The following is a 27,139-nucleotide window of genomic DNA, read 5'->3' on the forward strand; positions in this document are numbered from 1 at the left end:
AATAGATCATCACTGTATTTTTGTTTTATATCTTTAACATTATGTCATGAACATTTTCCCGTGACAAGGGACACTTTTATAATTTAAGGTTTTTCATTTGATTTTTGGACATTAAGGTTGTTTCTGAGGAGATGTATTCTGGGGAAGTACATTGTTTGATATTTATCTTTGTCCTAGTTTCTCAATATTTTCCTATGAAAGATACCTAGAAGGAGAATTACTTGGTTCAGGTATGGAGACTTAGCTCCTGACACATATCCTCGTATTAATTTAACTAGAGGCCTCGTGCACAAAATTTGTGCACTGGAGGGCTAATCCCTCAGCCAGGCCTGTGACTTCTCACAGTCCAGGGTCCCTCAGGGGATGTCCATCTTAAACTATACTGATCCCCTAGGGATCAGGCCTAAGCTGGCAGTCAGACATTCCTCTCGCAGTCCTGGACCCCTCGCTCCTTACTGCTCCTTACCGCCCACCTCCAGCACTGGCCTGCAGTGAGCCTGGCTTCTGGCTGAGCTGCACTCCCCCTATAGGAGTGCACTGACCACCAGGGGGCAGCTCCTGCATTGAGCATCTGTTCCCTGGTGGTCAGTGCAAGTCACAGTGACTGGTCATTCCGCTGGTCATTCTGCCGTTCAATTGATTTGCATATTAGGGTTTTATTATATAGGATTATTTATCCAGCCTCAATGGAAAAACTGTTTCTTCTCTACACTCAGTATAGGCATATCTTGGAGATATTTCAGTTCCAGACTCTGCAATAAAGTATCACAATAAAGTGAGTCACACAAATTTTTGGGTTTCCTAGTGTATATAAAAGTTTAAACTATACTGTAGTTTATTAAATGTGCAATAGGATAATCTAAAAATGTACATAACTTAATTTTAAAATACTTTATTGCTAAAAATTAGGCTAGTCATCAGCTTTCAATGCATTGGTATCTTTCTGCTGATGGAAGATCTTGCCTTTAATTTGTAAAAAAAAAAAAGGCAGTGTCTCTGAAGCTCAATAAAATGAGGCAGGTCTGTTTTCACTTCTGGCATCAAATGTGTGGGGTTTTCCACAAAAAGCAATTCTCCAATTCTCAGGAGACACCAACAATTTAACTCAATTCTGACACTAACTGCCCAGAGTTAGGGTAGACCTCAAGGTTAAGGCCTCAGCCCCACAGGATGACCCCCCTCCCCACTACTTCAGGTGCAATGGCAAGCCAAGTTGTCACCTGTGTTTCTGACCAATGAAAGGCTATAAATTAGGGGTTCTCTTGAGCCTTTCCTCGGGCCTGATAATTTGCTAGGATGACCCGGAACTCAGGAAAACACTTTATGTACTAGATCACACGTTTAGTATAAAAAGACTAGAGGCCCAGTGTGCACGAAATCGTGCACAAAATCGTGCGCGAGTAGCTCGCTTCTGCTTGCCTCAGCTGGCTGCCCAGCTCGTAGCTCACACCCTGCCCTCCGCCCCTCATAGCTCTCCACCCCTAGTAGCTCGCACCCTGCCCCACCAGCCAGGAGAGCTGCTGCTTGTTTGGTCGTGACGGCATTATGGCATCACGGCCACAGGCCTTTTATTAGTATAGATACAACCCAGGAATGACCAGGTGGAGGAGATGGAGATATGGGGGAAGGAGCACAGAGCTTCAGTGCCCTCCAGGCACACCACCCTCTCAGCACCTCCATGTGTTCACCAAAGGCTCAGGTTCCAACACCTTCAGTTAGGGTTTTTATAGGGGTTCATTAGCAATGATTGATTAAATCATTGGCTGTTAGAAATTAGCTCAACCTCCCATCCCTCTGCCCTCCCAGGAGGTTTCAGAGTGGGACTGAAGTTCGGTCTAATCACTGTGGTTAGTTCCCCTGGCAACCAGCCCCTGTACTGCGGCTATGCCCCCATTTGTCTCATGGGCATACAAAAAGACACAGCACTTAGGAGACGCTCCTGATTTTAGGATCTGTGTGCCAGAAAGTGGAGGCAGAGGCCAAATGTCTATTTCTTATTGTGTCACAAGCCCCATTAAGTGTACCAGCAAATGAGTTTGATTCAGAGATGCTGCTCTGGTGGGAAAGTGACCAGTAAGGGTGACAGGAGGGCAAGTCACACTGGTCTCTCTTTCCCCTCCCTGTTCTTTCTTGGCTTCTCATAAATGGCACACCCTTGGCATGTATGAGCCTTGCTTCAACCCTTTAGTTCTTTCTTACATTAAAACACTGGATCTGGCCCTAGCTGGTTTGGCTCAGTGGATAGAGCGTCAGCCTGCGGACTGAAGGGTCCCGGGTTCGATTCCAGTCAAGGGCACATGCCCAGGTTGTGGGCTCGATCCCCAGTGGGGGCGTGCAGGAGGCAGCCGATCAATGATTCTCATCATTGATGTTTCTATCTCTCTCTCCCTCTTCCTTCCTTTCTGAAATCAATAAAACACTGGATCTGCTGATCATTAAGATCCCGTTCAATTCTGCATTCCAATAAGTAAGAGGCCAGAAGGAGGCAGTATAAGAAGGGATGGAGGGAAGAAGAGAAATTCTCAAGTTTGGATAAATGGAGATAAATGGAAAGCCCTATAGAGGAGACTTTAGTTTTTCACTAGTGGTGTCTTGCAGAGCTGTTTCATGCATAATTTACTGGACTGGTATCTTTTGTCCCCAAAGGAAGCTAGGACATATTTTGGAATTTTGTCAACGAAGCAATTTTTGTGAAGCTCAAGACTATATTTTCCATATTTACTTTGACATACCAGTGACTTAGATTGCTGAAACAAACCTTAACCCCCATGCTTAGCTCAGTAACAATGATAACAATTTTGGGTGCTTGCTGGGTGCCTGATACTGTCCTAAGCACTTTCCATGCTTTAGCCCTCACAGCAAACCCAGAGTACATTCTATTATTAGCTCCATTTTGCATAAGAAGAACAAATTGCCCAAGGTCAAATTGCTGGTGAGCGGTGCGCTGGGTTAGAGGCCAGGCTGTGAGGATGCAGACCCCCCGACTCCAACCAGGAGGCAGCAGGTCCTGGAAAACTCTCTCTCTCTCTCTCTCTCTCTCTCTCTCTCTCTCTCTCGGTTTTTTTTTAAAGATCACTGCCAGACTTTGTTTCAGGCTCTGTTCTATAACATTTACTCTTCACAACAGTCCTGCCAGGTAGGTGTCACTGCTCCCACCTCACAAATTGCCCAGCCAGGAAATGGTGGGTCTGGAATGCAAAGGTCCAAGGGTCATCCTTCTGCATCAGGGGCTTTCAGATCAGGGCATGTGAGTGCAGGAGGTTCACAGGGTGCTGGATTTAAGGAAACCAAGTACGGCCTTTCCTAACGCACTTTCCTAACGTACATGGCTCCTGCTGATGGGAGGTGAGGGCTGGGTTCTATTTTTCCTACTTACCATTTCATCTTTGTCCATTTTCTACTTTATAAGTGACAGATGTATCTCTCACACTTAGCAATGTTACTATGGAGGTCCTGGGATGTGAAAACCTGCCCACTGCCCCATAAAAGGGGAGGAATCGGGACAATTAGAAATGCACATGTCCACAATGCCTCCTATAGTAAGTTAGTATAGACCTTCATATCTATCCCTTTCTTTCTTTTTTTAAAATATATTTTATTGATTTTTTACAGAGAGGAAGGGAGAGGGATAGAGAGTTAGAAACATCGATGAGAGAGAAACATCAATCAGCTGCCTCCTGCACACCCGCCACTGGGGATGTGCCCGCAACCAAGGTACATGCCCTTGACTGGAATCGAACCTGGGACCTTTCAGTCCACAGGCCGATGCTCTATCCACTGAGCCAAACCAGTCAGAGCTCTATCCCTTTCTTATACATATTTCTGTTACAGAAAACATGGCATTGTAAATGGGGTGCTCTGGCTCAGAATTCAGATGTAGTATAGAGTGGGAGAGCAGGAGGGATGACAACTTTTGTTTAATAACCCCACCTTTTCCATCCCCCAACTATTGTCAAAGATCATGAAACGCCCAAAGAACAGACCAAGAAAGCGAAGCAAGTGAGAGATGATGACCGTGGCAGAACCCTATCTCCCCCACATGACACCCGTGTCTGGGTTGCGGGCCTTACTAACTGTATCTGTCTTAGAATCTTCCAGGTTGGAATAAAGCCTGCCGCGTGTGAAGGCCATCCATCCTCTCTGCCTCTCCACACGCCCAGCCTGAGGAAGTGCTCTGAGAGGGCTGTCTCTCACCCAGGCCCGGCCTGGGTCCCAGGGGAGGCCTTGAGAGTGTTCCAGAGACCAGGGGGGAAAGAAGTTCCCTATTTACTTCAGCCAGAATTCAGTGGTCGGCAAACTGCGGCTCGCGAGCCACCTGCGGCTCTTTGGCCCCTTGAGTGTGGCTCTTCCTAAGCCTTAGGAGTACCCTAATTAGGTTAATAACAATGTACCTACCTATATAGTTTCTTTAAAAATTTGGCTCTCAAAAGAAATTTCAATCGTTGTACTGTTGATATTTGGCTCTGTTGACTAATGAGTTTGCCGACCACTGAATAGTACATCTTCAAATAAAGGAAACACTGTAAGAGCTAAGTTATGTATTTTATATTTTCTTGGATATTTATTCACATTTTTTAACAGCTTTATCAAGGTATAATTGCCTAACGTATTTGAAGTGTACAATATGCATTTCGATACATGTACATACCCATGAAACCATCACTACCATAACTATGTGGGCATATCTACTGCCCCCTTTAATACCCCTCTCTCCTGTCACTATACCCCATCCTAGGCCAACACTGATCAGCCCTCTGCCACTATAGATTAGTTCTCATTTTCTAGAATTGTATATAAATGAACAATACAGTACAGTATATATCCTTTATTTTTGGCTTCTTTTACTTAGTGTAATTATTTTGATATTTATTCAAGCTGCTGTGTGTATCAATAGTTTGTTCCTTTTTATTGCTGCATAGTATTCCATTGAATGGATATACCACAATTTTTATCCATTCACCTGATGAGGGGCTGTGTCTAGTTTTTGGCTTTGCAAATAAAACCTCTATTTTTTTCTTTGTGTGGACATATGCTTTCTTTTTTTCTTTAGTAAATACCTAGAAGTGGAATGGCTGGATCATGTAGTAAATACATACTTAACTATTTAAGAAATGGCCAGACCATTTTCTGAAGTGTTGTTCTGTAAACAATGCACTTGATACTCAGCATTAATACATGTTTTGCAAGTCCTAAGATGGCCTCTCTCTCTCTATTGTTAATCTTTCTCATTTTAATAATAAGTAATATTTATTCTAAACCACTGTTGCCTAAAATTTATTTTACATTTAATATTTGTTAAAATTCAATTATCTCTGTAATGTTTGATGTTAATAATAATTATGATATCTCAATTCCAAACACTTGATTAACTTAGATCTTACAGTCATAAGAAATTTTTAAAAATTAACATTATAATCCATGTACACATTTTAGTTGCAGAGAAGTATGATAGTGTGAATATTAAGAGACTTTTGAGCTTAAAAATATGTTACATTGGGGTAAAATTCTGTGGAGTAAGTGGGATGATATTCACATTCAAGGGTAAAAGAACAATGTGAATTTCCAATTGTTAAAGAACTCTTCTTGTATTTTTTTAAATGCTGTGCTTTCTAGGTTCTACTAGTTACATTTAAAAGAACAACTTTACTTTTAAACTAGAGGTGTGGTGCATGAAATTTGTATACTCAGGAGGGTTCCCTCAGTCCAGCCTGTACCCTCTTGCAGTTTGGGAGGCTCCCGTCACCGCCCCTGTGCTCACCAGCCATAAGCCCTGCTCAGGGCTTCTGGCTGAGCGGAGCTCTCCCTGTGGGAGTGCACTGACCACTGGGGGGCATCTCCTGGTGGTCAGTGTGCATCATAGTGACCAGTCATTCCACCGTTCGGTCGATTTGCATATTAACCTTTCATTATATAGGATGCCAGTATTTACAATATGCCAGAAATTACATCCTTTGCAGCTCTTTACATTATGATGAAATATTCTAGATGTCAATGTAAAAATCTGAAGATGTAACTAAATTTTTCAAAATTCTTTCAGAAAGTATGTATGAAAAAAAAAGATAAAAATAATGGCCACTGCTACCCTTCAGGACCAGCAGGTGCACGAGAGTTGTTGGCTGGATGTTAGTGTGCCTCTCGGAGGAGGGAGAGAAGACGTTCAGGGAATTGGATTTACCTGAGCACATCGATTGCTTCTGGATGTGGTCAGGAAGGCAAACATGACTATTTCAGACTCCTCTTTTCTCTGTAAGAAAATTTTAAAAGTAAAGATCATGAGCCAGGCCAGTCTTACACCCTGTGGGTGGAGAATCTCCTTGGCCAGATATTGAGTGGAGGGAGAAGGTAGAAGAGAAGGTGGACCAGAAGAGTGAGTTCTGAGCTGCACCCATGGTTGTCCGTGAGACAGTGTGCTCCATGGTCACAGGAATCACAGAGTTACCTCAGCCATCCCAGCAAGGCAAGATGTGTGGAGCCAAGAAAGGGCATCGCCACCCCTCCCCCATCTCTCTCAGTCAGCCCAGTCTCTTCTCAGTGGAGTCTCTGTGTCTGCTCCATTCTTCTACTGTTGTTGGCCAATCTTATCTTTATTCTTCATCACAAATCCCACAGAGTTCCAATCTGATTGGCTTAGCTGATTTTCCTTTGGGCTTCTGAGTCCTTCATGCCAGGCCACCCTGTGGCAGGTGGAGCCAACCAACGACCAAGCTGCTTGTCAGATGGGAGGAGGCCTGGTGTGAGGGTGGGGCTGCTTCAGAGCTTTGGGAACAATAGACTTGACAGGACTAGGTCTGATGCGTTCCTTTGAGTGTCATTCTGTGGGGTTCAGATGGAAGTCTGGTTCTCTCCATGCTTGCTTGTCCCAATCCCCTGCCACAAATCAAGTTGAAATAATGCCATGCCTTTATATTGCTATTTAGGGACCAGGGTCCTATACAGACATTAAAATGAAGATCAAGAAAACACAGGAACCTTCTAAGTACAAAAAGATGCCCCAAGCAGCCAGAGAGACCCCCACTCCTTGCGCAGATGAAAGTGCTCAGTAGAGGGTCTGGAGGAAGCCATGGAGGAGTTTGAGAGAAACCCAGGCCTTTTCCCAACTCCTGAAAGATGGAAAGGGGTGGAAGAAGGAAGTGTCAAGTGTCAAGTGTCCCTCTACCTAAAATGTCGGTCTCACCTGCCAGGTAGGTCTTGAAAGTCCCAGCATCACTTCTTTTAGGTGAGGCCTGGAAAGCCCAATTATTTTAATGCAAGGAAATTATATGAAGCAGGAATCTGCTTATCCAGCTAGTATTTTAGAGAACATGGTCCTAGGAAACGGAAGACATCGGAAAGACAGAGTTGGATGGTGAAAGAACAGGTGTGGCAGGACCCTTGAGAGGGTCTGACTAGGTGCCTGAGGAACCAGGGCCATGCGGGGAAGGAGGGGACTCCTTGGAGGTGGAGGGACAATGAAATAACCTTGACTAACTCTCTGTAAAATTGTTTAACATTTGTTGACTCACAAAGACTATCATGAATCATTCTCTCACAATGTTCTTTTAACTCTCAACCTTTTCCCATATTTATTTACTATTTTAAAATGCTTACTTGTGTTTGGAAATACAATTAGCAGTTTCACAGTCATCGTTAATGTGGCATTTTACTCTTACAATACTAAATATACATATATAGTATTTTAACATATGAAGCATAAGGAGATTTCTATTTCAAGGTCTGGGTATACATTTATAGCAAGTATCATCTATTAACAATAAATCTAAGTGGCGTGCCCTGTGCAAACCACTAGAGTTGATGTGCTGATTCGATACAATGGTAACCTATATAATCATGCCTGTAGACCAGGCACAAGCTCAGGAGTTCTATAAATGATGACAAAGTACACATTCAGCAGTTTAGACTTCCAGAAGTTGAGAGTGGAGGCCAATTCACAGATTTGGGGTTGAATATCAAGGTCAAAGCCAAACATTGGTGCATTTTATGTACATTCACATAAACATACAGATATGTTTGTGTGTCCACCTCTATCTGCCTCAGGGAAGGGGAACCTGGGACACAAGAACCAAGAACGAGAGACTCACTTGTCACTGGATTTCTTTTTTGTACTGTTTGATTTTTTTTAACCCGATGCATGCATTCTTTCTAAATATCCACTATGCTCATTAAAGAAATGTATTGAAAAATATATTGAAGAAAGTTGTACACTTACGTGCAAGGAGAGAAATGCTGTTGGTTGAGGAGGAATTTGGCGCTACCTGCTTACACCTAGGAGAGCTGTGTGACAGGGCCTACCTACAGCCTGCCCCCCCCCCCCCCCCCCGCCCCCGGGAATCTTGCAAAGGAGACTTACTTGGGGGAAGGATGTGACCCTTATGTTTGAGAATGGCCAATGCTGGGCACAGCTGGATAAGAATGCCCCGAGTATGCCCCGGATAGAGATGAACTTTCCAATGACTTTGAGAGTTAGGAGTCCGACCCTGAGGCTGAGCACAGTTGGACGTGGAATTAGCTGGCCAGCCCTCGGGCACTGAGGGAGCTCAGGATGAGGACAAAGCTTTGCCAGGAGTCCTTCCCAGGCTGGCCTGCAGGTTCTCCAGGAGTTCTGCGGGATAACCTAGTGGTGCAGCTGAGGCCAGAGTGACCTGGGCAGAGGCCCAGGGCCAGGGACACCCAAGCCATTTGACCACAGAGTCATATGGAAGACTATCCTTGGGGACCCAATCAGGTCTTAGGAACTCGGGACTCTGGACCCTTGTGTTACCCTTCTCTAATGAAGCTCCCCTTTTAGAATGTTGCAAATCGGGGAGACAGCACTCATCCAGATGACTCTCTGAGGAAGACATTTCCCCAGGCTCCTGTTGAGGACAGTGAGGCCAGGGCTGGGGCAACACTGGAGTGCTTGGCTAGTAAAACATCCCAAAGGGGAAAAAACACCATATATAAGATTTTTTTCCCCCCCCAAAGCTCTGGGAATCACAGAATTTGGCAGGGACCTTAGGTCCTACCTACCATTACATAGGCCAGAAAACAGAAACCCAGAGAAGGGAAGAGACTTGCTGAGGTCGCACATCTAGTGAGAGGTAAAGCCAGAGACTCTGGGCTCTTGACATTCTGTCCCACGTCTGTTCTCCCACAGAATGAGCAAGCAGAATGGGCCCTATCGGGAGAGGTGCCTGCCTGTTTTTGTCTGTCAGACAAGTTTGGGGCAATATCCTCTGTTCCCAGACTACGTGTACCAAGTCAGACTAATTTTAATTTTGCACAGAGAGAGCTAAATTGTGCTGTATGACTTTGGAAGCAGGACTCAGAAGCCAGCATTGAGTCAGAGAGGACCTCATGCAGGTGTACCGCCTCCTGTCAGCGACCCCTCCCTGGCCTTGTGGGGAGCGGATCTCTTTGCATCACTAATGCGCTCCTACCCTGGGATACTTGAAGGGTCCATCTGACCTGCTCAGAGACCCGGCTTGTGATCAAGGGTGCCCTGTACTCCGGGTTGGAATAACTACTGACCACTGCGGCCAGTCTCTGCCAGCTGAGAGAGGAGCCCTCGGTTTTGTTTCTCATCTAAAGCTCACTTGTCCTGTAAGTAGAAGGGGCCCAGCTGTATTTCCTTCTCCCAGAGACATGAACCGCTCAACCTACACCCTGTTCTCTTTCTCGCTTAGACATCCCCTTTCCTTGGGACAGCATAAGGATGGGAGCTTCCTAAGTCAAACTCCAAACTGATCATCCCCCAACCTGGACCCGTCTTTACTTACTTACCAGGCAGGGTGTACAGGAGAGAAATGTGTCCCCTAAAGTCTTCATACCTGAGATTCATGGTGGTGACCGCAAGAAGGGTCATTACTTCAGGGTTGTTCATGCAAAATCAGTGCAATTTTCATTTTTAAAAAATCAATAGTTCTGACTATGTAAAAAATTCAATGTTTGAAAATAGGCATAGGCTCAATTAGAGAAATATTTAAATCCGTTGACCAAGATTTAATATTTTTTATATACAAGAGCTCCTATAAACCAATAGGGAAAAGATGGCCACCTAAGAGAAAGGAACAGAACATCCCCCTTAAAAAGAAGAAGTCCAAATAGCCAGTATGCTTATGGTGGTGGTGGGGGGGGGGGGGGGGAATGGTCACTCACTAAATATTTAAAAATGAAAATGTAAACCATTGTGCTGTAAAAAACTATCAAGTTGATAATAAGCTCATGGACTGCCTAGGTTGAAATTCTGGCCCTCTTACAGACTGTGTGACTTTGGGCAATGAAATTTATTAAACCTCAGTTTCCTCATCTGTAAATTGGGCATGCCATTAGTACCTTCTTAGGATTGCAGTGAGAATTGAAGATGATATCAATGCACAGCACTTGGTACTGTGCTTGGACAGGACAGCTCTTATCAGAGTTAGTGGTTAGGGTTAGTAATAATCAAATGAGAATACACTGCTGGTGGGATGCATTCCCACCAGCAAGATGTTTGGCCTTAGACGTTAGGAGCCCTCACTTCTGCGAATTTATCCTAAGGACATAGAGATATGGATAAGGTTCATAATAGCATTCTTTGATAAAGAAAATTTTGAAACAAATGAGAGTAATTTAAATTATGATAAATTTATGTAATAGAATGATACATTTATATGATAGAGTAGAATAAATTTATGTAATAGAATAGATAAATCTGTGTAATAGAAATAGCACTTATATAATAGAATGTTTTAGGTTAGGGTTTTTCAAATTTTACATCCTCCATGATGTAAACAAATGAGATACAGTAGGGCCTTTACTTATGAGTTTAATTCGTTCCATGACGGAGCTCATAACTCAAATTACTCGTATGTCAAATCATAAAGTGAACGACTGAGACACGTGATGCTGGGCTGATGTTGTGGCATTCACTGTGATGTTCGCTGCGCCAACTAGTGGTGGGGTATCTGAAGCTGGCTCGTAACCCGAATTTTAGCTCGCAACTCAAAGCAAAAATCGGCCGAGAGACGGCTCGTATCTCGAAAAACTTGTTAGTCTGGACACTTGTAAGTCAAGGCCTCACTGTATATATATAAATTGAACTTCAAATGGTGGGGGTGGGACAGGAGGTTCCCTGTGGAGCTCTACAAACAAGGCCCTGTCTCCCCTCTCTGACTCACTCCTAGGGCAGCTGCTGAAAGAGGTTCTGAGGCTCCCAGACTATTATTTTTATATTTTACTAGAGGCCCAATGCACAAAATTCATGCAAGAGTAGGCCTTCCTTCCCCCAGCAGCTGCTGGCACCAGCTTCCCTCTAGCACCCAGGACCTGGGCTTCCCTTGCAGCCCTGGCTTTGTCCTGAAGGTCGTCTGGAAGGATGTCCAGTCTAATTAGCATATTGCATTTTTATTATTATAGATCTTTATTGTTGAGAGTTTACAGATGTCCCCCCACCCCCTTATTCCTCCTTGCCCACCCAACCCGGTTCCCACCCAACCTCAGGCTTTCACCACCCTGTTGTCTGTGGGTTATGCATATATGCATTTAAGTTCTTTGGTTAATCTCTTCCTACCCGCCCCCCCCCCCCCCCCCCCCCCCCACACACACACACTCTGAGATTCATCAGTCTGTTCCATGTTTCCATACTTCTGGTTCTATTTTATTCATCAGTTTATTGTGTTCATTAGATTCCACATATAAATGAGATCATATTTGTCTTTCTCCTACTGGCTTATTTCACTTAGCATAATCATCTTCGGTCCCTCTATGCTGTCTCAAAGGGTAATAGATCCTTTCTCTTTTACTGCTGCATAGTATTCCATTGAGTAAATGTACTACAGTTTTTTTTAATCCATTCATATACTGATGGACTCTTGGGCTTTTTCTAGATCTTAGCTATTGTAAATGATGCTGCTATGAACATAGGGGTGCATATATTCTTTCTGATTGGTGTTTCAGGATTCTTAAAATATATTCCTAGAAGTGGGATTACTGGGTCAAATAGCAGTTCCATTTTAAATTTTTTGAGGAAACTCCACACTGTTTTCCACAGTGGCTGCACCAGTCTGCATTCCCACTAGCAGTGTACTAAGGTTCCCTTTTCTCTGCATCCTCACCTACACTTACTGTTTGTCGATTTATTGATGTTCCAGTTTTTCCTCTTGGTGCAGGGCTATCCTCCTAATCTGTATCGCTGCTCTCTCCTCACTCCCTTACTGTGTTATATCCCCTTTCTTTTGCATCCACATTCTCTTTTTTTTACTCTTTTGTTTTAATGAAACAAGAGCACATGTGAGATACATTTTTTGAGATTATATGCCTGAAATTGTCTTTATTCTATTCTCATATGATTCATAGTTTGGCTGGGTATAAAATTCACACCCAAACATTATTTTCCAGAATTTTGAGGATAACTTCCACTGTATTCTAACTTTAAATTTTGTTAGTAAGAGAAACATCGATGTAAGAGAGACACATTGATTGGTTGCCTTCCCTCTCAGGCCCCAACCAGGGCTGGGGATTGAACCTGCAACTGAGGTATGTGCCCTTGACTAGGAATCCAACCCTCAACCCTTTGGTCTGTGGGCCCACACTCTAACCACTTAGACAAACTGGCCAGGACTCTTGTTTTTTTTTTTTTTTTAAATTGATTTGAGAGAGAGAGGAAGAAGAGAGAGAGAGAGAGAGAGACTGATTGGTTGCCTCCTGTATGCACCAGACCAGGGATGGAATCCGCAACCTAGGTATGTGCCCTGACCAGAAATCAAACTCACAACCTTTGGGTGTGTGGAAGGATGCTCCAACCAACTGAGTGACCTGGTGAGGGCCCTCCACTGAGTTTTTTAATGGGCTGTTATACCTCCTGGATTGATCCTCTAATTTTCTTACTCTTTTCTCCTATTTTCCATCTCTTTGACTCTTTGGGAAATTTCCTTTATCTTTAAATGCCTTTACTATTTTTTTTTTCTGCTGTCATATATATGTTTTCATTTCTAAGGGCTGGCTTTAAATTTTTTATTGCATCCTATATTAGTTCACGAATGCAATATCTTCACTTATTCTGAAGAATTATGGTGTCTTTGAAATGTGCTTTTCCATATACCACCTGTATTTTCGTTGAAGTCCTCTTTATCTGTTTACTTGTTTTGGTCTTTCTTTCATGTTGGCACTTTTTTCTGATGTCTGTACCCATTACTCTCTGTGCTTGGGCACTGCTTATTATTGAGTGTACTTCGCTTTAGGACTGTTGCATGGATGACTAGCTGGCTTATTCTTTTGGAATCCGTAGACTTGATTTGTTTCTTCAAAGAACCCTCTTCCAATCTCCTGCCTAGAGTCAGAGGGGGAGAAACCTGGGTGCCAGGGTCTTGGAGTTAGCTGGAAAGGGCAACTGTTAATGCCCATTGATAATCATACAGTCCATAGAAAATCATACAGGCACTAGTTGTCTAAACAGGCTATCGCCACACACCCACCTCTGTGCCTAGCATTCCCATGTCCAGGGCCTCTCTGGTTCAGTGTCTCAAGGGAACAGGAATATTGCCCCCTGTGGAGACCTAGCTGTAAAAGTTCAGGATGAAGACAATTTGAGGGTCTAGCTGAAGTTTACATGCAGATTTTCAACCAACCCCTCTCTTTTCATGCTCCCACCTTAATCTCACCTTTCTTAATACCTGGTTCCTCCAATTACTGATTCTTTCTGATGTTGCTTGGGTGCTCAGATTTGACCTACATCCACTCCACTAGATGATTGAGATTCCTCCATCTGTTTCTGTCTTCATGTGTTATGATTTGGGATTATAGATACATCCTAGTTTTATTGAAAATAGTGACAGAGCTTTTGTTTTTTGTATTCTTTGCTTTTGGAGTGCTGTTGAGAGAAGGGGAAGAAATGTCTTCACACCACCATTTAAATCCCTAAGTCTCTGCCTTGGTTTTTAATATAACTGTAATTATATTTTTGGTTTCCTGTATCTAAATATTCTGCAATGAACACATATTACTTTAATAATAAAAAGGCGCACACACACACACACACACATATTCTCTCTCACACACACACTCACATGTTATTGAAGGCCTGGGACACTAGACCCTGCATCTTCCTTCTTCTCTTGCTGAGCCAGTTGAGCTCCTGAAGCCCCCTTATCTTTCACACCTCAGCTTCCTGACACCATGCAGCCATCTATGAGGCTTCAAGCATCTGCCAAAGAGTACTACACCCTCCTTGTCAAGGAGCACAATCCTGGTTTCCTCATCTCTGAGCCAGGGCTGGTTAAGGAGTAGCCATATCAACCATGCATGATGTGGATCCCTTCATGCATTCTGAATGGTCATGCCTTCAAAACCACAACAGTTTTTTATAAAAACATAATTCAGAGAGAGAGAGAGAGAGAGAGAGAGAGAGAGAGAGAGAGAGAGAGAGGCATTTTGCCATGGCGTCTATTGATTTCTTCCCAATGGTGCCATTGCAGTCAACAGGGGGTGGGCATTATCTGGGATTTTTCCATGACTACTTCCTACAGACCAATATACTCCCTCCACTTGGACATACATGAGTGGCCCTTGGGAAGCCGGCACACGGCTTTCAAACATGATTGAACTTTACTGGCTCTACCAGATCCGAGGGAAATCAAGACCCTAAGATCTAACCACTAACACCCCCCCCGCCTCCCATCCCCCCTTGCCAGGCCTCCACAAGTTCTGGACTCATGAGGCTAACAAGAACCCAGTGAGAAATCCCAAAGCTGCAGAAATACTCCTTGTCCTTGAGCTCTCTGACAGGCTCCACCCTGGCCTGAGGATGTTGCTGTTTCAGTTGTCCTGGTAAGCACAGGGATTCCAGGACATGGGGTCCAGCAATGCTCTTTTCTTCCTCCTCTACCACTAGGATCACAGCCTTTACAGACTGACCTACAAGTAGGTTTTGCTGGGAATCCTATGAGAATTGATCCAGCTAATTACTAATGAGGAAATTGCTCTCTAAATTTAACATGTCCATCATTCTCATCCAAAAGAGCAGCATTGATGTGGTGGGCTGAGACTTTGAGGTGATTTGTATTTAACCCAGCAAAAACTGCATGGGGCTTCACAGGTTTACTCATTTACACCTCACAGCTTTACTCATTTCTCAGTCAATTTTGATTTTATTAAACTCAGCATTGTAAAAACCTCATAAAATAACCCTCATCAATTCTCCCCTGCTGGACTCACACATTCCCGCTCTGGAAGAGCTGCTAAGAGAACAGGCAGAAATTTCTCCTGTCGTGTTGCCACTGGCATACCTTGTGTTCCCACTTGTGGATTTGTTTATCCCTACTCTCTTTTCCAAAAAGAGACATGTGTGATCGTACTCACAAATGGAAAGATATCCTCTATTAAAGTCAAACTCTACTTGGGCTATTCCCTCCACCCTGAGCAGCCATCTGTCACCCCAGCGTGCCACTCTGACTAGACTAGACCATCCCAAGAAGGAGCCCACACGCATATGCACGAAGACATAGTTCCATTTGGAGACTGGATATCATCTTTAATAATAATGCCACAGCCCAGCATCCTTTCTGTTGCTGTAGCAGGTTGTGATCGTGTGTGTGTGTGTGTGTGTGTGTGTGTGTGTGTGTGTGTGTGTGTTCCTGAACAGATGAAGGGCCAGCATCTCCCAAGCAGGTCTCAGCCAACAGCTCTTCTGAACAGCGACTGGAAGACAGTCTCCATAGCGGCACGGAGGCTGGGCTCCTGCCTCCTTTCCTCCTGGGCCACCTCCCGTGCATTCGGAGGACAAGGCTGAGGTCTGGGCCAGCCCAGATTAAAGGGCTTCTCAGCAAACACGAGTCTTCAGTCCTCAGTCCTCACTGCCTCTCACCAGAGGTATGTGTCTGGGCAAAGTACACACTGCTAGGCACAGGTGGACAACCTGGGCCAGCCGTGATCCCTCTGTCACACTGTGGCAGCACCACCATGGCCCAGCCCTGAGCAGAAAATCCAGAGCTTCTGAGGCCATTGGATTAATTCCTTTCAGAGATAATCATGTTGTAGCCCAGGCCCTTTCTGGGGCCAGCCAGAGAGGGACAGACTCAGCCCATGATGGCTACACGGCTGTCATTTCCAACCCCAACCTAAGAGCCTGCCCGCCTGCCATCTCTACTCTCCAATTCCTCACATGCCCACTAGGTCCACAACCCAGACATGGCAGGGGAGGTTAGCATGATGGTGAGTCGAAAGGCGGCCATGAGAGACCTGGGCTGAGCTGGAACTGCAGCCATGTGCCAGCCTGAAGCCAGCCCTCTCTCCCATGGTCACTGCCAGCCAGAGCTCTCTGAAGCCGGATGGGACCCCCACAGGGCAAGGCAGCAAGTTCTTGGCCTGGTGCAGAAGGAGAAAACCAAACTGGCTCCACAGTCCCATCTCCACCTGCTCTGTGCCTTAGGAAGGCAAGGAGCCCAAGTCCCCAAGACAGTGGTATCAGCTGTTGGGGAAGCACCGTTGTCCAGGTGAGGCCTCGGGCCGGAAGCTGTGTTTGATCAGTGGGCTAGGGTAGTAGGTAGTTGTGTACACATTGGTCTGCTGCAATGGGTAGAAGCTGGCTTTGTCATCAGGAATCAGATTATTCTTGTTCAGGGTCTGTGGGAGAAGGAAGGAACAAAAAAAGGGGGTAAGGGACAGACAGGGAAAGCAGACAGCCAGGTTAAGGAGATCAGGAGCCAGTCAATGAAAGGACATTCTAACTGCTGATGTAGTATCCTGCTCACAACACCTTCCCAAGTGTCCAGCCCAGTAAGCCCACCTTAGAGCCAGAACCGTTGCACCCATCACCCTGCCCTCTGCTTCTATAGGAGGGCTCTCACCTTGAACTCCATAGGTGTGTACTTCTCATTCTTAGGAGTGCCCCCACCCTTGTAGTGCAGGTGGTTTGGTGTGGCAGGATGGACGAGTGTGGACTCCTGGGACTGGCGCTGGCAGTGCTGGCAGGACAGGTACACGGCCAAGGTCAGCAGCCCAGAGCCCAGGAAGCAGGAGACACCCGTGGCTACCAGGTGGATGAGACTGAACCCTGGGAAAGGGAGAGGTTAAGTGGTAAGGAAAGGGCCACTGTGCAGCGGAGAGCCTCCCAGCTGCATCCCAATAGGAGGCTCAGAGACATAAAGGAAGAGCTTTGAGCCCAGAGCCAATGGAAACAGGCAGGCTGGGCAGCCCCTCACCAGGGGCCGCTCCCACAGGACCACCTAGGGCCTGGGTCAGAGGCAAGCAGAGGATGTGGAGTTGGGTGACTTGTGACTTGTTGAGTATAGACTTGATGACTGCCTCCTAGATGGGGGGCATGGATGAAACTGCCCAGAGCCCCCTCCACATGGTCTGAAGCAGTGGGGAACCTCCACAAGGTTTGTCTATCTGGAGTGGGAGGTGGAGAGGTTCCAAATGTCAAAGTAAGGTGGGCCTCCTCCTGGAAGAGGAGGGTAGGGGACAGTGTTATAAAGGTGTGGGGGGCAGGTTCCTTTTACCTTCACAGCCGGTGGCCTCCTCCACACTGGAGGCAGGCAAGATCACTGCAGGAAGACAAGCAAAAGGGTGTTGGGGCGGAAGGGGGCAAGAGGGGTCCCCCTGGGTCAGCACTGAGCTGTGGGATAGGCCTGGGGCTACTACCTGCCTCCCACCCTGATGTTCTATCCTGCACCCCCACCCCCCAGGGCACATGCTTCAGAAAGGGAAGGAAGCTGGGGCTCAGTGGGAAATGGTGGTGAGAAGGGGCTGGCTGGAAGACCTACCGGGAATCTCGCTGTAAGGGCAGGGGCGGCTCTGGCTGCTGTTACCAGCACAGGTGCTGGGCCCTGGGACCAGGTCCTCACAGTGCCGACTGCGGGCTTGGACTCCATCCTCAGTGCATGCGCTCCACTCGGACCACAGTGACCAGCCTTCTGTGGGTTGTGGGTTGGGACGAGGTTAAATGCCCCAGCACCCTCTGGTGGGTACTGGAGGGCTCCGTGGTGCTCCCCAGCCCGGGCCGGGCGTACTCAGTACCTGGGCAGGCCTGCGTGGCACACAGTGCCTCCTCCGTGTGCAGCCCCAGGCAGATGTCCTCGCCTGGGGAGGGCGCGGGGCTGGTGCAGGACCGTGTGCGTTGATAGTGGCCACCACCGCAGGAGGCTGAACAGGGGGACCAGGAGGTCCAGCAGGACCAGGCGCCCCGCACTACAAGGGGATAGGGTGTGTGAGGGGAGCTGCAGGTGCAGGCAGGACCCCGAGGCAGTCTTCTGCCCCTTCCCAGGCAAGGCCACTTCTGCCCTGGGCCACACAGACCTCAACACCCGCTACAACCCGACTCCCACAGCTCACTGCGGGGAGAGGCCCCTCCCTGTCAGGGGTGGCAGGGGAAAGGCAGGCTGCAGAGGAGTCATCAAAAACCAACTCAAAACAAGCTCCTTATCAGGCTAACCCACTTAGAGGAGAGAAAAGAAGTGACAGGAAGGTGAGGAAGCTCTGCTCTGTGGGAGGGGCTGCTGAGTCCTTGCTCAGGACTATTGCTCTGGGGCCCCTGTACAGAGAAGGCAAGGAGAAGAGGTCACCCGAGCATGAGCTGTGGCCTGGGAGTCTCCTCGATGGGGGTTCCCTTGGTGGAGTTTTCCCAGGATTACTTAGCACAGGGTTACCTGGACAAGCCTGGGGGTTGCAGTCCTGGTACTCGGTGGCGTCCCCCACGCAGGGCAGGCCCCCGTTGCGGGGCTCGGGGTTTGTGCAGGTCCTCTTGCGGACGTGGAAGCCCAGCTCGCAGTCCCGGGAGCAGGACGACCAGGGGCCCCAGGAGGCCCAGCCCCCGCTCACCACATGCTGGGCGGTGCCCCCGCTGCGCAGGAGATCCTCCACCAGGGCTGAGGGTGGAGGGACTGGCTTCAGCAACAGGGGCTTCTTCCGAACCGAACCGAGCCACCCAAAGCTCCTCCCCTGCTCCCAGCCTCGCCCGCCCCCAGGCCACGCCCCCGCCCCGGCCACGTCCCCGCCCCCTCCCCGTCGCTCTGCGCTGGGGAAGCAGGGAGGCCGGTGGGGAGGGTGGGACGGGGGCGAGGGGCTGTACCGTCTGTGTCACAGGTTCCCGAGCTGTCTGCGGGGCAGGTTCGGGTCTCCGTCCTCCTCCTGCCAAACTGCAGGCCGTGGGGGTCTGACAGGGGCGCGCGGCACGTGAAGCGGAATCGCTGCTCCTGCCGCGCCCCGCCCTGGGTGACGTTCACGGGCAGCCACGGCGTCCAGGGTGTGTTGCGCCGCACTTCGGGGCAGCCCTCCGGATTGCACGTCTTGAATTCCTTGGGGATAGGAGCTGGGGCTGTTTCATAGCCTTGCAGCCCCCAGGCCTGCCCCGCGGTCCCGCCCGGCCCACCCTCCTGTAGGTCACAGATTCCGAGTCCAGCCCGGCCCTCACCACGCCGCAGCCTGGGCAGGAGTTGCCATTCTCGCAGGCCCGACGCCGCGACTGCACGCCGCCCCCACAGTTGCTGCTACACTTGCTCCAGGAGCCCCAGGATGCCCAGAAGATGGGTACTGGGCAGGGCGTGTTCTCGTTACAGAACCTAAGGGGCATGAAGGGCGGGGGTCAGCCCTCTGGGGAGCAAGCGCCCCCTTCCCTAGTAAGAGGCACTGGGAGTGCCAACTAGGAAGGACGACAGTCCACTGGATCACCTGGAAAACCCCAGCCACTTTCCACGAGGCCACCCCCCAGGCACAGACTAGCTCACCGCTCCTCCCGGCTCTTGCCCACGCAGATGCGGCCCCCGTGGCGGGGAGCAGGGTTGCTGCAACTTCGCTGGCGGACCTGGAATCCTATCCCACAGGTCGTGCTGCACAGGGCCCACGATGACCACGTGGTCCACGCCCCGTTCCTGGCGGGGTCGGAGGAGACAGAGACAGATGACATCTGAGCCCTAGCTTCTCTGATCTAGTCTACATCTGGGCAGATGGACTTGTTGTTGTCAGGAAGTGCCAGACAGTGACTCATCCATCCATCCATCCATCCATCCATCCATCCATCCTCAAACATGTGCTGAGAGCCTTCCTGCATATATCAGACTGTGCTCAGGGCTAAGGGTACAGAGATAGGACATGGGGGCTACTCACAGGGACAAAGGGACACATTCTCTAGAAAATGTGCAACCGATCTGCAACCTTTGTTTCAGCCTTCTTGGTTAGCCGATTCTTGCACTCAAACCCATGCTCCCTCTCCTGCTCTACCCCCTCAAGTGCTTTGCTCCAACCTTAAACACCACTCACTCCTGTCTACTTTGACTCCAATTTTCAAATGTTGGCTCTACCACTTACTAGCTGTATAAGCCTGGGCAAGTGACTAAAACCTTCCGTGTGCCTCATCATACACTTATCTTTAAAGTAAGGATAATGATTGTATGCCTACCACCATCAGGTTCTTGCGACAGTTAAACTAATAAATGTATACAGAATTAGGTTATTTTACGAGTGTCCAGAATTGGGGGTTACTTGTGATAACCACTTCATGAGGTCCCCAAGTACTAGGCAGTGTGCAGGCACTTTATACACATCACCTCCTGTAACCCTCTCAACAACCCTTGGGGTGGGAGTGTTGGCCCCACTTAGAGAAGCTCAGAGTGGTTACGTGGCTGGGCCAAGGTCACACCTCCAGGCAGTGGCAATCCAGGACTGGCACCAGGCCTGCCTGCCTTTCCACCATGCCATGCTGCCCCGCATGTCTGGGACAGTAAGGCTTATTAGGACTCAGGCCTGTCCAGGGGTGACTCCCAAGTCTGTCCAGCCTTCGTCTTTGTATCAAGAGTTCTCACAAGGCAGAACTTCTTTCCCACTGAAGAAGAAGCTCCCCCAATGCTCATGTTTCCTGCCTCAGACTTTAGCTACCTGTCCAGTTGCCTGTAAAGCACTGACGTGGTTTCTACCCTTTAGTGCAAACATCTGGCTAGGGATGCCCCACTCCAGATTAAGACAGTAGCCATGCAAACCCTGTATCCACACATACCTGGAGCAGTTGGCAATGTGGATGGCTGGCCCCAGGCAGTCTCGGCCCCCACAGCGGGGTTGAGGGGTATCACAGGCTCGGGCCCGGCACAAGCAAGAGCCTGAGTTGTCCCCATCTAAGTGCTCACACGGTTGCCACGGTGACCATGGGCCAAAGCCCCCGTCCTGTGTCACATTCCGCACCTGCAGACACACATCAGAGGCGGGGGTCCAGTCACAGAAGGCAGGGGTAGGGAAGTCAGGAGGTCCTAGGGGGTGTGGGGATTCTGCTGGGGAGTCACAGCCTGAAATGGGGGGACATGTCCTAGGTGGGGGGGGGGCGAAGGGGTTCTCACAGGACATGCTGTGATGTTCTGGGTCCAGAGGCTCATGTTGGAGCTGTCCTCGAGGGTGCTGCAACGTTGCTGCTTCCCGTCCCAGCCGCAGTACGGATCTCGCGCCCCCAGGCATGCCCTGCCAGACAGAGGCCCCGAGATTCAAGCCCATTGGCCTCCCAGCCTCTCTGCACCCCAAGAATACACCTGGCCACGCCCCTCTGGGCACCAATTCCCCTCCACAATGACAAGTTCTTTGAATACTTACTGTTTGCCAGGCATCACTTTAAGTGGTTTACAAGCATGTAAGAATGTACTACAACAACCCAATAATGAAGGCACTGTTATTATCCTCCTGGAGTCTGCAGAGGGACTTTCCATTGGCCAGTGGAGCCAGGGATGTTGAGGGCTAAAGGGCTATACTAAAGAGTCAAGGGGTTGCCCCTGTTGGTGTCTTATTGAAGATTCAGGGAGAGTCACCTGTCAGGTGAGTTCTTTATTTTTAGTGAACTCAATAGTCTGTGCCTCCAGACCAGGCTCCAGAGAGAAAAGAGGTTTTATGAAAGGCCTTGGGGCTTCCCTTGTCAGCAGCGGAGGTCAAAGAAGACAATGCTGTCTCTTCCTCCAGCAACCCTTGACCTTGCATAAGGGAGGTGGGGCTTGGGACTTTAGTGGGTGAGGGCCTTGCGGGAGCCCAGGAAGCATACTCTGGCCCACCTGGGAATGCAGAACACTCATCTGTTGCTCTAGAATCTGTTTCCACTTTATTCACTCAAGCACAATTTGTGTAAATTGTACAGTATAAATACACTCATGTTTTCATTTATGGTCAATGGTTTGATTGGGGGGTGTTTTGCCAGCAGAATGCATCAAATTAGACATTATGGGACTAAATAGATGTGTAAGCATAGCCCCAGCAACCTGTGGTTTTCAGATTCTGCTAACGTGCTGACATTTGGACCAAATTGGCAGCTAGCAAATTCAACCAGATAGAATTCAATAAAGCCCACTCCTGAGAGCATTTCCCCCAGCTCTCCGAAAAAGATACCAAACTCTGGCCTATCCAGTTCTAGAACAGTGGTTTCCAGTCTTAACTGCAAATTAAAATCTCCTGGGAATCTTTTAAAAACCTTAAGCAAGCAAACAAACAAAACCCTGCCTTTACCTGGGCCTTTGGACTGGAGTAGGCCCAGGCACTGGGATCTTTTAAATATTCCCCAGGTGATTCTAATGAATAGCATGGCCGAGAACCGCTGTTTCAGGGCCACTTCTGTCAACGTTCCAAAGCCCAGACATAAAGTACCCTGTCTTTCCAACCCGTCACGGAACAAGAAAGGAGCAAAGAAAAACCTCAGAGTAGATGCTAGCCCCAACCCCACCCTCCTACCCCCCTGCACCCCACCCCACCCCCTGTCTTAAGGATCCCTTGCCCTCTCTGCCTCTCCTATTCCAAGGACACTCCTGCCCTGTTCTGTCTGGCCCTGGCTCTGGCTGCCTGGGGAGGTCTGCAAGACTGCGCTGGGGCTAGTGCCTGAGCTCTCTTGTCTACATTCACTGCTTAAGCCAAATGAAGCTCAAAAGCTTCCAGGGCAGGGAACACTCTTAAGAAAATTAAAGCTCCAAGCAGGGAAGAGTTAAACTGTGTCTCTGACTGTAGGATTGGGTGGCAGTTTAGAATTGTGTGTTGTTTTTTAAAAGCAGCCATCAGACCAATAATGTATCACCATGCCTTTTTTACTTCAATGTCTCAAGCAGCCATTATAGAAGGGAACAGGCTCATTCCATGGGCTCAGAGGGGGATCAGAGATGGATGGTGGAGGTGGCAAGCAGGCAGTTTTCAGAGCCAAGCACTAAGGCTCTAAATGGGAGCTGTCCAGGGTAGCAATGGTGTCCCAGGAGCTTGGGAGCAAGTGGCTGTTACTTAAGATGGCAGCAGAGGTGGGGAAAGTCAGGAGGAAGTTCAGGAGGAGACACTCTCCGAGCCAACAGTTCTCAACCTTGGCTGCACATTAGAATCACCTGGGAATCTTTTTAAAATCCTGATTTCTGGGCCTCATCCTCCGGAAATTCTGTTTCTTTTGTGGGGCCACAACATTAGTAACAAAGAAACAGAATTTCCGGAGGATGAGGCCCAGAAATCAGGATTTTAAAAAGATTGCCAGGTGATTCTAAAGTGCAGCCAAGGTTGAGAACCACTGCCTGAGCCTTCCTCCTGCTGGAGCTGAGGTAGAGGCCACGCCCCTCCAGTGCAGCCTGGTTGGCATGCTGGAAGGAGGAAGGGGTGGGTCATGCAAAAACACCTGCTTTATAGAGCCAAGTCAGCCTCATTCCCTGCTCCCCCTCTTGTGAGCCCTGGTCTCTCTCCCTGGTCAGGCTAGGGTTCTGGTTGTGCCCCACAGAACCTACATTTTCCCGAGTGAAAGGAGAGGGCTGGACATAAGCTCCTAGATTCTGGGCAGAGGAGGGGGGCCCCCCAAAGGCGCTCGGCTTACCCACCCTCATCCTCCTGCCAGCTTTGAAAGGAATGAGGGGGGAAAAAACATGAAATGCCTATCCTAGGATAAAACTCTGACAACCCACCCATATTGCGCAAATCCTGATGTACACTGTATGATAGACAGTTTGGCTTCCAGACTCTGGAGTGCACAGCTTGGTGGCTGCACGGGTTTACTCCGGCCAGTTTATTAACTTTGCAATAATGAAACGTCACATTTTCCATTTTTACATCCACCCAGAGGTTTATGGCAGGGTTTTCACTGAACACACAAATGGCCCTTATCCCAAACTCAGGACGCCAAATAGGATGAAAGTTTCAGACTCCCAACTGACCTCTTTCTAACTTGCTGTTCCACCTGGCCATGCTATGCAACCTGCCTGTCCCTTCTCTGCAGCACTATGTGAGTGGGGACCTGTCCCAGCAGCAGCTTTCTTCCTCTTGTTCCACTGCAGTCCCCATTACTTCAGATCTGGCCAGAGCCACATTAGCTCATGCTGGCCAACCATCTGCCCTACGACAGTGCTGCCCGCCACTCTCTGATTGATCTTTATGAAACACCCATTCACTCTGTCATGCCCCTGCTCTAAGACCACTTCAGTGCCCACAGTCACAGGATTCAAATAAAAATTCTCCCTTGGCATTCTCAGTTGGCCTCAATCCACTTTCCAGCCCCATTCCGCACTCCTCTCCTGCACCAACCTCCTTTCAGGACAAATCAAGAAGGATCAGTCAAGTGTGCAAGGCCAGTTGATGCCTTGGGCTGGGCATGGCCCCTGGTGGAATATAAAAAATACTGGGACACTGAGTTTACCTTCAAAGCTTTACAATCTCTTAAAGACCAAGGCACATGTGAAAAGTTTAACAGCAACACAAGGGTTAATGAACACAAGCAATGGGGGAAATGCCATCAGCAGGAGCCTGTGATTCACTGCCAAGCAGCGCTGTCTGTATTCAAGGTTGGAGACTGTAGACTCCAGAAAGCCCAGGAGGCTGGAGACCCCTGAATATATTTCTAGAGAGAAAAAGGAATAAGAACACTAGCTACCACTTATGACTCGCTGGATTGATGCTTCATGAGTATTACTCCCAATCCTTACAATGACTCAGCCCAAATTTAACAGGATTTGCTCCATCACTGTCACCCTATTTTCCCAATGAAAAAGCTGAAGCACAAAAGGTTAAAGAACTTGAAGATCATATCGATAGTAGACAATGGAACTGAGATGGTACCCCGGGTGTGTCCAATTCCAGCATGCGAGTCCCTCCCACTGCACCCCTGTCTCCCCCCACACGTCAGATACAAGCCAAGGTTTCTCTCCCCAGCCACACATTCAGAACTCCGAGGAAAATGAAAGCGTTCCAGACTTAGTTCATCTTGCCTCGCTCCTCTCACACGGACAGCCCTGCAAAGGGCTCTGAGCATGGGAGGGCTAAGTGAATGTCTGGTGTCTTGTTGAGGGAGCCACGTGTTGGGGCTGAGGGCAGCTTCACTGCCTGCACACTGCCACCCTCCCCCTTCCCCTGGCTGCCACATCAGGACTATCCTGCCTCTTCCCTTGCTCTCCAGGCCTCTGCTTGGCTCCCAGCACACCCTCCTGGGGCTGGAGGACAACCCTTGGCAGCAGGAGATCCATTTGTCTCTCAAATCTCAAGGACAGATGGGCACAGCCAGGAGGTCTCTGTGTTGCAAAGAGCACAGGAGCCGGTGTGGCCGTGGCTCTGCCAGCTAAAGGCCGTTCATTCTTGATTAGCTCAGAAATGAAGAGCAGCAGTTTGGGGGAGGCTCCCGTGGTGGGAGTCTGAGCTATATCTCCATTTGGCTTTGGAATAAGCTTTTGTTTCCCCCTTAAATGCCAGTGTCTCTGTTGCCAAATTTGTGAAACTGCTTGAAGCTAAGGTATGGGGAACTGATTGGGGGCACAGTTGGGAAGGGTATACAGGCTCCACATGGTTCTTCACCTCCATCCCACCCCAGCTAGGCTTTTGTGTCTCTTCTAGGGAAGAAAGAGGAGCAAAGATTGGGGGCGGGGGGCTGACTCAAAGCGCCGTCTCCTATCTGCCCCCACCTCTCCCTGATAAGCACTGCGGTTTCACAAATAAAGACAATCTCTGAACGGAGGGGACAGAGAAGAAGTTAAGTGGGCTGTAACTATATGGGGCTGACAATAGGGATGACAACAGTGACAGTGGTTTATGCTGATTATCCCAATTAACCTTCAGGAAACCCTGCCAGAACCCTCCGGAGATTTTACGAGGAGGAAACCAAGGTTCAGAGAGGTTAAGTGACTGGTTCAAAGGCACACAGCTGGAGACTGTGCCAGGATACCATCCGGGTCCAACAGACCTCCCCCCCCGCACCCCCCCCCCCCCCCGCCCCCAAAGCGCGACGGGCGGGGATGAGCCCGCGGAGGCCCGCCCCTGGCTCGCTTACCTTTGGTTGCGGTAGGAGGCGCACCTCTCCAGCGGGACGCGCAGCACCCCGTCGCTCAGCCCCACGAAGAGCGCGCGGGCGCTGTGCAGGATGCGCAGGCTGCGCAGGGGCTCGCGGCGCCCAGGGGGCAGCACGTGCAGCTCCTCCAGGTAGCAGCCCCGGAGGCTGCGGCTCGCGGTGGACAGGGCCTTCAGGATGGTGCCCGACTCTGGAAGGGTCAGGTGAGGGTGGCCTTAAAGGGCCGGGAACCTCACGGCCTTGCCCCTTGCCCCTCAACCTCCTCCCACTCTGCGCCCAGACCCCGCGGGCCGGCTCACCGGTGCCGATGTAGAGCACATGGTAGAGCGTGTCCTTGGCTTGCACTAGGTCCACCACGAGGTGTGAGAAGCGCACACTGTCCTGGGTGACGCAGGGCTCGGGGGTCACCGGCTGCACCGCCTCACTCATCAGGAACAGACGCTGTGCGTCCTGCAGGCTGCGCTCCGTCAGGTTCTCATTGGGGCCCATCTCGGACAGGGTGCCGCACTGCGCGGGGAGGCGGGTCACTGGTGCGCAGCCAAGTGGCTGCGCAATCCCTGACTCCCTCCTTCCTTAGTGTAACCCAGGCGGTCACTGGCACACTCTGGTTCTTCAGTCCTCCCCCAACGTCCCCACCCAGTCCCCTGCACCCCCTTCCAGGAAGAGATGCCTCTTTGGGAACTAAGGGAAACTGAGGCTGGGAAGGTGGGGCAGGAAGGACCTGCCAGGGCTGGGGAAGAGGAGGGGGAGACTGTATTGTCTAAAAAACAGATTATTTGAGTGTGGATAACAAGTGTCTTCTGATCTTATGCTGTGGCTGTAGGCGCCCCACCCTCATGTTGTGTCACCTCTGCCTTCCTCTCTCTTGTCCCTACCTGCTCAAGTTCGTATGCCTTCCAAACCAAAACCGGCAGACTACCACCATTTATTGAGCACCTA

General features: G+C 49.0%; 1 protein-coding gene across 1 annotated transcript in view; it reads right to left on the reverse strand.

Moving 5' to 3' along the window:
• Positions 1-15,146: 15,146 nt before the first annotated feature.
• SEMA5B (semaphorin 5B) overlaps positions 15,147-27,139 on the reverse strand; it is a 115,128-nt gene continuing 103,135 nt past the window's right edge. The window contains exons 10-22 of the mRNA XM_070403580.1: positions 26,500-26,707; positions 26,183-26,390; positions 21,276-21,393; positions 20,942-21,123; positions 19,677-19,820; positions 19,364-19,511; positions 19,022-19,247; positions 18,600-18,818; positions 17,971-18,141; positions 17,718-17,867; positions 17,454-17,498; positions 16,800-17,005; positions 15,147-16,575 (exon numbers count right to left, since the gene is read on the reverse strand). Of these exons, the coding sequence (XP_070259681.1) occupies positions 16,417-16,575; positions 16,800-17,005; positions 17,454-17,498; positions 17,718-17,867; positions 17,971-18,141; positions 18,600-18,818; positions 19,022-19,247; positions 19,364-19,511; positions 19,677-19,820; positions 20,942-21,123; positions 21,276-21,393; positions 26,183-26,390; positions 26,500-26,707 (2,184 nt within the window). The 3' untranslated portion in view covers positions 15,147-16,416. The remainder of the gene's footprint in view (positions 16,576-16,799; positions 17,006-17,453; positions 17,499-17,717; positions 17,868-17,970; positions 18,142-18,599; positions 18,819-19,021; positions 19,248-19,363; positions 19,512-19,676; positions 19,821-20,941; positions 21,124-21,275; positions 21,394-26,182; positions 26,391-26,499; positions 26,708-27,139) is intronic.

Source organism: Myotis yumanensis, unplaced genomic scaffold (genome assembly GCF_028538775.1).
Source record: "Myotis yumanensis isolate MYYU_CA2020_CCGP unplaced genomic scaffold, mMyoYum1.0.hap1 SCAF_2, whole genome shotgun sequence".
NCBI classification, from domain to species: Eukaryota; Metazoa; Chordata; class Mammalia; order Chiroptera; family Vespertilionidae; genus Myotis; species Myotis yumanensis.